This window comes from Bombyx mori, chromosome 5 (assembly GCF_030269925.1).
Source record: "Bombyx mori chromosome 5, ASM3026992v2".
NCBI classification, from domain to species: domain Eukaryota; kingdom Metazoa; phylum Arthropoda; class Insecta; order Lepidoptera; family Bombycidae; genus Bombyx; species Bombyx mori.
Genome location: NC_085111.1, coordinates 16,957,545 through 16,969,745, shown reverse-complemented (window position 1 = coordinate 16,969,745; position 12,201 = coordinate 16,957,545). Strand labels below are relative to the sequence as shown.

Here is a 12,201-nt window from a genome sequence, read left to right as displayed (position 1 = left end):
GTCTAACAAGACCTTCAACAATAAAGATAATAAAAAAAATTTTTATTTTCAGAACCACAGCAGTCTTTGTGGAAATTAAGCAGTAGTGCAAATTTTTGTTAGTGCGAAAATCCTTGAACGATACAACATTAGTAATTTGTACCGATTAAAAAACAATCAACAAAATAAATAAAAAAACAACTTTTTTTTTAAATGTATTTAATAAATTCATAATTGTATAGACATATTAGTTTATCTATCGATTTCCAGAATACATTCGGAAACACCAAGTAGTCATGCGAACGGTAATAGCAATACCTTCACAAATGTATTCATCAATCGTGTCGTTTCTACGTGGTGCTCTTGCGATAATTAGCGATAAACGGAAATTTCAGTCAAGACAATTGACATTGTCAACAGCAACATATAACAAACTGCCAATGGTGAGCTCACGTGATACCTTTAAACTCACCGTTTTTTGTTTATGTAAGCTCAATTTTGAATCGTTTTTCTAGAGCACATTTACAAAGTATAATTATAATATTTAATACACATATTATTATAGAAATTAAACTTTTATTATTAAGACATAAAATGTATTGAGAAGTCAAATCTATTAATATGTATTGTCATCAAATAAAATTAGTCTGCTAAGAGGCAGTAAAATGTTACTAAATTCGTCATAAATTAAAAATCATCTTGGTAATAAATGCTTATTTACGAAAAGTTCACAGCAAAATTACACTAATTTACAACATTAGCGCAACGGAGATAAACATTCACTTCCTAAGCATAAAACACTTATAGATTTAGTGATTTCATGAACACGCAATGAACGGTGCCTAACAAAGACATCACCATCGATGGATGTCAAACTTGACTACTTACTACCTAGTAACAGGTTTAGGGTAGCGGAATCGATTTTGAAAAATGAATTGAACCAATAAAATTTTATAGTAGTCAACAGTTCGAATGGTTTAAATTTCTGTCCATTTAACAGTCTTTTAAGGTGAAATCGACTAGCTAATATCCACACGTTAACAGCGTGGATCCACTATAACATTAAAAACACGAACGATTCCTTCTCTATAAAAGTAAAAAAAAACAGATTTTGGCAACGTCACATTGATCGTTAAATCTAAAAACATTTCATTCAGGAAAACCTGACAGGTGTCATTTTTTTTAAACTGTCAATGTCATTTGCTTGCTTCTCAAATTAATTTGGTAGTGGACACAAGCCACAGTGGAAATACGCTTATGCTTCATGTTTCTGTCCATTCGATTTGTGTTTTTCACAAAAGTTTTAGTTTAATCACGAAAAATGATTTGATAAAATATAAGCAGTAACCAGAGCAAGCATCAGATACAAATAGCGGACTTAAATATTTTCTAAAACCAAATTACTCAGTGAGAAACATTAAATTTGCTAATAGTTTTCCGAGATGTAGGAGCGTGTTGTATCCCTTTTCGCAACACGAATGTTCGCTTTTGAACGTTGACGTCATTATATATAAAATAGTGTATTTAACTATAAAATAGTGCGCTTTCTCGCTAGCATGTCATTAACAACTTTAATGACTATAATTTACTAATACCTTAACAGATTTAAATTTTGATTTCGTTTATCAGCTGTGTTCATAATCTTCTATTCTATTAGACTAACACGTAGATTCGCGTCAAAATGTCAAATTTATTAAAACTAAATTTTTATCTATGGAAATATGTTCCATGTGTCACATGGTAAGGACATGTATGCACGTTTTGTTAACAAATGAAATCAGAGTGAAATAACGTAATTTAATTAAAATGAAATGTAATAAGTGTTGCAGAAAAATTAATCGATATTAATCTTTGAATAGCGATTTTTCATCCTCCCTGTGTAGTGAAATAATATATTATATATATATATAAATATTATATAAATTAAAACGTACAACTGTTTAACTTTCTATTGTATGTAACAAACTTTATGTTGTATCACTTAACTTTTCGATGAACATTACAATAAAATAAAAATAAAACATCTAACGTTTGCATTTATATTGGAGAACTTAAGCTAAAATTGAAACGAGTCTTTGTAACTCTCACTATAAAAACACAGATCATACAAAAATCGATAATCAACTAAAACATTTTTACAATTTCATCTTAAGATTGGATTTTTTTTTTAATACCTATATAGATCAGCCCGTGTTCTTAAGGACAAATAAATTATTGACTAAATACCATAAATTATGTATAGAAGCGGCAGTCGTAGTCTGCTGTTTAGTTCTAAACTAAATCAATAGATGGAATAACGTATTCTATGAGACAAGAGAGGTATTAAAAGCATGTCAGCGATGCAGTGCTAACAGGCAAGTAGCCATGAGGATTCTTAAACATGTATCACTCATAGTATCTAGAACTTTCAGAAAATAAGTAGAAACAAAATAAGTGGAAAGACAGTGAGACAAAAGGTCTGGAAAATTCTGGAAACTTCCCTGCAAAGATAGTTTCAATGAAATCTGACAACCAAACGACTAAATTATTCTTCCAGTACAAGTGCAATATTTATTTGTAAAATCTGGTTCTAGCCAGTTCTATCTGGTTTGAGTAATCTGGTAACAGAACACGAACTAACCTACCGAGTTTTCCGGTCTTCCGGTCTTCTCCTAAAAAGGTCGATACGCTAGTGGATATTTAATAGGCAGCGTGGCCTCCGTGTAGCTGGCCATGTGGTTCCAGCCCAGCTGCCGGTACGCTTCTATTAGACGCTCCTCGACTTCCCTGGAGGGACGGTCCTCTTGGATCTTCGTGAGGAGCTTAATCGCTCGGCCCCAGTGTTTGAACGTGAAGCAATGCCAGACGCCGTAGTTTATTGCCTACAGAGGATTTTTTTGTGTGTTATTAATGAAATGTAATTTTAATAATTGAAATAGGCCCGAGCTATAGATGTGTATAGATAATGTTTGTTTATGTTGCAGTCAAGACGGGTAAAGTAAGGAAGCGTACTTGTAATTAATCAGAGAACTTATATAAAAAAAATGGTGCACGTGCAACTTGATGCACGTGAAAGAAGTGAAACTTCTTTTGGTTACTTCCATCTACAAGAGCAATGAGCAGAGAATAACCAGCCATCTATCAGCCGACGCCCGTACACAGAATGTGTATAAGAGAAACGACCTAGCTCCCTTTGTCCTTTCCCACTCTCCACGGTCGCATGGTTCGCGAGACGCTATGTCTAGTTTCTCACTCTCGCTCTTACTAAATTGTATCTTTTCTCTCTAGACGTAACGAATCTGTCGCGAATTAAATTTTAGTTTTAACGCGCCAAGAAGTTTCACTTCAAAAACATTACGTCTACTTTAATCGAGTTATAACCTGCTGCTGATCTCTATCGACTGCTGATCCTCTCCCACAATTTAAAAAATTGTAGGATGTATTGTAAATTTGCTCGCGTGGAAAATCCTAACAATTTCAAAGGAATCATCAATATGGACAGGTTTCCACTACACGTGTAAAATGCAACGTGATTCACATTATGTAAACTGAAATAATGTTGTCCTTCTTTTCTTTTTTATTGCCCTCGTAGGCAAACGAGCGTACAGCCCACCTGATAGTAAGTGGTTACCGTCGCCCGTACTCCAGCAATGCCAGGGGCAGAGCCAAGTCGATGCCTACCGTTAAGTACCCTCCACAAGCTTTGGTTGAAGGACATGTCATAGCGCTCGGGAAACACCGCGGAGGGGAGCTCATTCCAAAGCCGGATAGTACGTGGCAGAAAAGATCTGTGAATGGACGCTGTGGCTCCAGGTAGTATGGATGAGCTCTGCTCTGGTGGCGATATCCTTTTTCAACCCTTGTTTTTTTTTATTGCCCTTGTAAGGCAGACGAGCATACGGCCCACCTGATGGTGAGTGGTTACCGTCGCCCATGGACTTCAGCAATGCCAGGAGCAGAGCCAAGCCGCTGTCTTGTCCAGTGGAAGTGCAATAGTGAGGTAAGCGACTCACTTTGGCTTCAGTGAGATCGGTGTACTTGAGGAGGTCGATCATGTTCGCTTGGAGCGCTGTCGCGATCTTCTCCTTGGCCGACTTGCTTTCGGCCAGCGCGTACAGTCGGCAGAGCGCCGTGCCCTTCCTGCAGAGCGCGTCTATTAAATAGCCGCGTTGTTTCTCTTGATCCCTAAAGACAAAAAGTCAACGTAATAAAAACACTCTGCGAACGGTACCTACTTGTTAAGACAAATTATATTTATCGGGGCAACCCTGCCCTCAAGGTGGATGGCGCATTTACGTTGTAGATGTTTATGAGCTCCAGTAACCACTTAACACCAGGTGGGCTGTGAGCCCTTCCACCCATATAACCAATGAAAAAATAAAAAATAAAAAATTACTTATAAAGTTAATTGTTTCTTCAAATACAACGTAAGTTCCGCCATCCACCTTGAGATATGAGTTATGTCTCAGTTTTTAAAGTAGAACGGCTGCCCCTACCTTCAAACCGAAACGCATTACTGCTTCACGGCAGAAATAGGCAGGGTAGTGGTACCAACCCGTGCGGACTCACAAGAGGTCCTACCACCAGTAAACCACCACAACCACCAGTATTTAGGAAAATTCAGGACCAAACTACCCCCACTGTTCTACTATAAATATGAACTACTTTTGTCAACATATTCTGAACCCAGCAACCAAACGGTGTGGAGCTCTCTGTGGTTATTATTGTACACTTGAGAATTATGTCAGCGACGCTGACGTCATCATTTTAAAAACTTCCGTCATATTTAATAGTTTGGTAATAAGTTTGCTTTTTCAGACGAGACTGTGCCGTATGGTGTTGATAATAAATGTGCTTATTTAATGTCGATTTTGCACAAATCGAACAAGCGTACTAAGATCGTTAACTAATATTGACTGGCATCTGGTAGGATGTCTTACAAATCCTCCTAATTCAACCGTGGGTACCACCATTCTTCTTATTTATGTCGCGAAACAGCAGTACGCTCCAGTTTCAAGGGTTGAGACAGCCGACACTAGTGTTTCTAGGTGGATTTATATTATATTGTGGCCTTGGACAATACGAATGGACTTCAAGTGAATAGCTGGAATAGCTCTCTAGCCTGCCAGCGATTAGGTATAGAAAAAAAAAGGTATATAGAAATAAGAAAAATCAACACCGAGTCACTTACGGCCGTCTGGTGTAGTGGTAAGTGACATGGTCACTACACAAGGGGGTCACGGGTTCGAATCCCGCCAAGGGAAGATATTTGTATGATAAATATAAATGTCTTTTCCAGGGTTATGGATGTATATTAAATATATGTATGTGTATAATAAAAATCTTACATTTATATCCGTTATCTGGTACTTGTAACACAAGTTCTTTACGAACTTATCACGGGACCAGTTAACGTGGCGTGATTGTTAGTAAATATTTATTATTATTTATAATTATTATTATTATACTTACTGTTTAATTTTCTGTGCGTCGGTTCGTGTATCGTTCTTGATTCCTAAATAAGCTAACAGCTTCTCTTGGTCTATTGCCTTTATTACCTGAAGAAAAAAAAACCAATGAATATATTTTAAACGAACTACCCTCCTTCGTATGTGTACGTTAATCTATATCTATATATATATATAAATGAATTGCTGTTCGTTAGTCTCGCTAAAACTCGAGAGCGGCTGGACCGATTTGGCTAATTTTGGTCTTGAATTATTTGTGGTCCAGAGAAGGTTTAAAAGGTAGATAAATATGAAAATGCTCGGAATTAAATAAAAATAACGATTTTGTTTTTCCTTTGATGTGTCCCCCCCGTCGGACGGATTGCTTTTGTTTGTCGTGTATTTGTCAATTGAGGCACTACGAAGTCTGCCGGGTCAGCTAGTATTCAATAAAGCAACGCTATCCAGATGCACGAGTTAGGGGTCATCACCTTATCTGAGATCGCAATGAGTTGTTCACACCACGCCGTCGTCACATCCAGCTCTTCGTTTGAATGCGGTAATCTGAAATCAAAGGTACGCAATGTAAAGTACATTTTTTATTAACACATCAAACGGCCTGACTTCTTGTCTTTTAAGCCAATTTAATTATACATAATTTTATACAAAAAAAATGCTATTTTAATTTGTTTTTTTTAGTTTTATCTCATTGCATACTCACTTCTTGGGGTCGGTGGGGGAATCAATAGCGTGCAAGTAAGCGACGTGAGCTCCCAAATAACCCGGAAATTTCTCTACCAGCTCTTCGTAAACTTGTTCTAGTTTATCGCCTTCTGTTGGATGTAACAAATAAATAATAATAATTTGCTTGCTTGCCTTGCGTTTTGCTTACTAATTACTAACTTAATACATTACTTAATAATAAATTAAATTTAAGTGCAACTTATAATCAATTATTCCGTTCGGCGTTCGGTGTGGTTTTAAAAACAACTTGTCTCTCGACAAAGGCCTCCTCTAAAGATTGCCAATATTCTCGATTTTTGGCCATTCGACTCCAATGCGGGCCGGCTACACTCTTTGTTGCATCTTCCCAACGTTTTGGCTGTCTTCCTTTTTTTCTACAGCCATCCCGTGGGTACCACTCTGTAATTATTTTGGTCCATTTCTCGTATTTCTCTCTTAAGACCCTCTAAAGATGTAACAAATAAACCAAACTTAATACAATCGCATTTTAATAATATTCAATACGCTGTCATGCGGGATGTACTAAGATCAATCTTGAAATACAGCGAACTTATAACAAACATGAGCCATAAATAGCGAACGGTCGTTTTAGTGAAGCTGTGTTTTCATTATAAAGATTGATAAAACATTTTCTTTTCGGACGCGTTATATTTGTGCAATCATGTTTTGGGTGATGCCACTCGTATTAAGATTCCTATAGGATCCAGTGACCACAAATGACCTAGTACGCCAGAATTAATTGACCCGTTAACGCAGTCCACCACCCCGCCTATTTCCACCGTGAAGCAGTAATGCGTTTCGCTTTGAAGGGTGGGGCAGCCGTTGTAACTATACTTGAGACCTTAGAACTTATAGGTGGGTGGCGCATTTACGTTGTAGATGTCTATGGGATCTAGTAACCATTGAACACCAGGTGGGCTGTGAGCTTGTTTTTTTTTATTGCCCTTGTAGGTAGACGAGCATACGGCCCACCTGATGGTGAGTGGTTACCGTCGCCCATGGACTTCAGCGATGCCAGGGGCAGAGCCAAGCCACTACCTACCGCACCCAACTAAGCAATAAAAAAATTTAAATAATAATAAAATAAATCTAATAAAATCAACCTGTAGTTGTTTTACCAAAAAAACAATATACCATACCTAGTTTAGCAATCCAGCCAACCGTGAACTCCTTGACGGCGTCCATATAATCGTCGTGGGCCTTCCCCTTCTCCTTATCCTTGGAGTTGGCGTTACGTTTAGGCGGCTCGCAGGCCAAGTACTGAAGCGCGTACGTGTCCACTTTCCGACCGAGCTCGTCTTTAGCGAACGATATCGTACCGGAGAACGTGTGACCGACGGTCAAATTCAAACGGCTTATTCTGTAAAGATGACATTTCGATGGTATTCCAAATCTCTAGCGAATATTCGAAATCATAATCGTTTCGTTTATCTTTTAACGTCGATCATAAAACTTTCGGTAGGTATTAATACTTTTTTTTAAACCGCATTAAGGCGCTCGAAATTGCCATCTTACAATTTACGTCACAAATGACATCACTCAATGATGTTTTTAATTCGACAGGGGGCATGGTCATTATGTAATATTTTGCCGCTGCCATTCTTATCTATGTATATTTTCTGTACATCCCTACTGGGTATATAATCCGTGGTTTACGTATATTACTTTTCAATGATGGAGGATAGAAGAAAGGAGCATCATCTCAGGGTATTAAAAAGTGTCCGCTGAAAGGTAGCTAATCAAGGTGGCGCTGTAGTATGAATCTTGAACTTCGGTTCAATCCAGCACGTTTCACTCTGTTTAAAACTGCTATCTTCATATGATTTCCACATCTTGCTGTTTGTAGGTAGTAAGAACTCTTGTGAGTCCGCACGGGTAGGTACCACCGCCCTACCTATTTCTGCCGGGAAGCAGTAATGCGTTTCGGTTTGAAGGGCGGGGCATCCGTGGGAACTACACTGTGAACTTAGAACTGATATCTCAAGGTGGGCGGCGCATTTACGTCGTAGTTGTCTATGGGGTGGGCTGTGAGTTTGTCCACCCATCTAAGCAATAAATAAATAAGTGTGAACACTTTCTCAACTTGTTCTATATGCAAGATGGTGCTCCTTATATCTACCCTCCATATTTCTAGTCCGCATCCTTCATTTGAGTGAATCTACTGAAGGACTAGATAGAAAGATGTGTTACTATTGAATAAAGCTAAACGTTAAAAGATAGACAACACGACTGATTTACAATTAAATAAGTCACTAAAGCTGTTTACTTATTATTTAAAAATATGTATTTTTAATTTAATATTATTAAGATCCATTCAATTTTAAATAAACTTATCATCATCATCAACTCAGCCTAGAGATGTCCACTGCTAAACATAAGCCTCTCCAATCGATCTCCAGTGGTAACTTACTATAAACTTGGCATAAGCTAATCTTGAGAGCCATGTTGAAAATTTTTAGAAAAAATATCTGCCTTTCAATTCTATAAACAAAATAAAATGAATGTATGAATCGAATGAAAAACAATGTTGTTCTCTTCCCCAAAACATGCGACTCAAATTCAACAAGAATACAAACAAAACAAGTATACAGCGATTTAGCTTAATTTTTAAGACAAAAGCAAACAGTTATGCTTCAAATTTTGTACCTATTTGTAACCGTTCTTTGGATAGACCTGACAAAATAAAAATAAATCTATACACCTTACCAATACATACCATTACCATACATTTTATAATTAAAACATTCCTAGTTTGAAATTCGACACAAAAATATTTGTGATTTAATCACGATGCTTAAAAAAAAGCAAATGTTTTTTTTTTCACTTTTCAAAGATCAAAAGTGTGCTTTTACTTATCAATTTTATAAACTTTACTATTTATTGATATATTAACAAAATAACAATTTAAAAAAGTTTTATCTTTGCTCTGTGTAATTTAAAAATATATATATTACAAACTAAAGGAATTCACAACAAAGAATGAATGTAAGAAACGATGTGTGGATACTTTAATGATTGTTTACTGATATGAATTCAATAGTGGTACAGGGCTGGGCGTTAGTTAAAGCGCAAATGTTTTGTGAACTCAGACATACATTTTAGGGGTGAAAAGCCAGAAATTGGAGCCTTTCGATGATTCCGAAATTTAGGGTTGGGAAATAATGTGCTGGTGGTTGTCCATATCAGAATCTTAACAAGATATGTTTTTTGAGAGGGTAGTCAGTTCCGATTTGAGGGTTGGGGCAGCCGTTGTCCAAAACAATTAATACTCCTGAGACTGGTGGTAGGACGTATTGTGAGTCGGTACTGGTGGGTACCACCACCCTGCCTATTTGTGCTGTGAAGCAGTAGTGCATTTCGGTTTTACTGGTGGGGCAACTGGTGTACTGTAAAAACTGAGACCTCAGAACTCATGTCTCTAGGTAGGTGGCGTTATTTACGTTGTAGATGTCTATGGGCCCTGATGACCACTAAACATCAGGTGGGCCATGAGCTCGTCCACCAAGCTAAGCAATAACAAAAAACTCCAACCTCATCTCGATGTAGTTGGCGTTGTTTGCTTTGAGAATTATATTTATTGCGTAGATGTGTAAGTGGTTACCTCAGAGCCCGTACATCAACAGATATGAACCACGTAAATGCCGCCAACCATCTCAAGACATGAGTTCTAACTCCCAGTTCGGCAGTACAACCCACTATTCAGACCGGAACACATTACTGCTTCTTGGCAGAAATAGGCAGGGTGGACTTGTGCAAATTTGACAATCAGCCGTCGGTCTGATCTAAACTCTACTCGTGAGATGTGACTTGAATTTATGAATCAAGAAATTTATAAAAAGAAAAAAGTTAGAAGAACATAAAATAATTAACTAATAAGATTGTTTTAATAATTCAAATGACAAATTGTAATATTTTTTAAATTGAGATTATTATTAAAATAAAGTGTTGTTTTGTAACCAAAGAAATATTTTATTTTATTTAGTTGCTTTAATTAAAGTTATTATTTGAAAATTTTACTGTGTACCTACAGTATATTACTCTTATGTCTTATGCAAATTCTCAATAATTAAGTTCCTATTTAAAGAAATACATTTTGTTTTCATGGTTTATTAGAATAAATTTCATTACAACTACCACTATTTACTCTGCACTACCTTTGGTTGACTGGCAGATAATGTCTTAGGCATTAAATCCGCTTGTACATCAAGTGTAATAAAAAAATAAAAATATATAAACATGCAACATTATGATTACACTCTTTTGTTAAAACTTATTACTTTCTCGGTATGTTGTATTTTCCCGCGAGTCAACCCTACGAGCCCATTGTTATAGATTACAGACGTACGCCGCAGAAGCTTAGCTCGTATCACTATTGAGTTCAAACAGGGGTGCGACGAGCGATAATATATTGTAGTAGCACAAGCTTACTTGTCGGAAGGCACGGCTGTGAAGTAGACGGGCATGAGGTTACCGCTGGGCAGGGACGCCGTGCTGAACTTCTTGCCGGCCGTCAGCGCCTGCGACGAGACGGACACTTATAATCATCCGGCGCCTGCATCACGCATGCGTGCTGTGAGCAGTCGCGTCTCGAAGGACGATTTGACTGACATAATTACAATTGAGACTTCCAGATTTGACATAATCTATGTATATATATAAATGAATTGCTATTTGTTAGTGTCGAGTTTTAGATTTGGCTAACTTTGGTCTTGAATTATTTGTGGAAGTCCAGAGAAGGTTTAAAAGGTAGATAATTAAGAAAATGCTCGGAATTAAATGAAAATAACAATTTTGGTTTCCCTTTGATGTGTCCCCCGTCGGACGGATTCTTTTGTTAGTTTTAAGTTTATTTTATACAAAAGTTTAGGTCTTTTATTTATCGATTGAGGCACTACGAAATCTGTCGGGTCAGCTAGTTTAAAATAAAAATGTCATTACGTTATTTCCGATGTTACCATTACTTTACAGTTTTCACGGTCGACTGTTTTATTTTTTTAAAGATTAAACTGTGAAAATATTATTATGTGCCAAAAACCGTAGAAAATGCTTATTTAATTTTCGATCCAGGTATGGGCTCCGATTATACGACGCCAAATGAGTCATTGCTTCGTCCTCGTTTGCATCCAAAGGACGTGTTGTATGGCGGTAGGTGGATAGGAGCAGTAGGTACCTGGATCCTGGAGCAGTAGGAGTCCATGGTGATGGGCTGTTGGAGCCGCTGCTGCAGCACCACGGGCAACTCCTGCAGCTTCTCCAACAACGACTTGTTCTCGTGACGGACGTTCAGACGCAACACGTAATCGCCCTTTTCCAACTTCACATTATACTGTAAAAAAACGTTTGTCTGTAAGGTCGATAGTTTTACGTGATAACGTCAGTAGCACAACTATTCGAACTGCTAGCTCTGACGTCACACGAGAAGAGAGATAAATGTGTCACAAGCCAACGCTCGGGCCGATCGTGCGTCTCTATCGCTTGTTCCGCGCTCTCGCTTGCACGCTCAGGCTAAGGCGGAACGTGACACTTTTTCGTGCGTGCAACCTGTGTTCTTCGATTTACAAGACGTCAAAGAAAATTTACATTCATTAATATAAAGCGCGTTTTAACTAATCTGCTTCAAATAAATCATTACTACTACTGCTACTACGCTGGCGCTACGACCCCGAAGTGGGTCTTGGCCTCCGACAATATACGTCGCCATTCATATCGGCGCTCCGCAACATCTTGCCAGTCCGACACTTGGAGCTCACGCAAATTTCAAAAATAAATCACCATATATTATTATATATTTTTATGTGGAATCGAAGGAGCACAGTGGTTACCTTGGACGGATAAGCATCCCCGACGGCCATGAGCTGCTTGCAGCTGTTGTACAGCATCCACATCTGCGACTCGAACTCCGACTCGTACAGCATGTCGCACAGCAGCGACACCGTCGGGGACACCTGGCAACAAAACATTACTGCATTAGACAATTCCCTTCGCAATGTTCTCCATTGTTAGCGATATCTCCTGCTTAAGGTTTTTGCATCTGGAAGTTCTGAGCGACTAA

The 12,201-nt window shown here is 37.9% G+C and overlaps 1 protein-coding gene across 2 annotated transcripts in view; it reads right to left on the bottom strand.

Annotated features, from left to right (window-relative positions):
• Positions 1-417: 417 nt before the first annotated feature.
• Positions 418-12,201, bottom strand: part of LOC101742969 (tripeptidyl-peptidase 2) — a 31,283-nt gene continuing 19,499 nt past the window's right edge. For both annotated transcript variants that reach the window (XM_004923847.5, XM_012688450.4), the window contains exons 18-26: positions 11,972-12,094; positions 11,320-11,475; positions 10,578-10,666; positions 7,289-7,509; positions 6,127-6,238; positions 5,897-5,969; positions 5,431-5,516; positions 3,972-4,143; positions 418-2,840 (exon numbers count right to left, since the gene is read on the bottom strand). In XM_004923847.5, the coding sequence (XP_004923904.3) occupies positions 2,631-2,840; positions 3,972-4,143; positions 5,431-5,516; positions 5,897-5,969; positions 6,127-6,238; positions 7,289-7,509; positions 10,578-10,666; positions 11,320-11,475; positions 11,972-12,094 (1,242 nt within the window). In that variant the 3' untranslated portion in view covers positions 418-2,630. The remainder of the gene's footprint in view (positions 2,841-3,971; positions 4,144-5,430; positions 5,517-5,896; positions 5,970-6,126; positions 6,239-7,288; positions 7,510-10,577; positions 10,667-11,319; positions 11,476-11,971; positions 12,095-12,201) is intronic.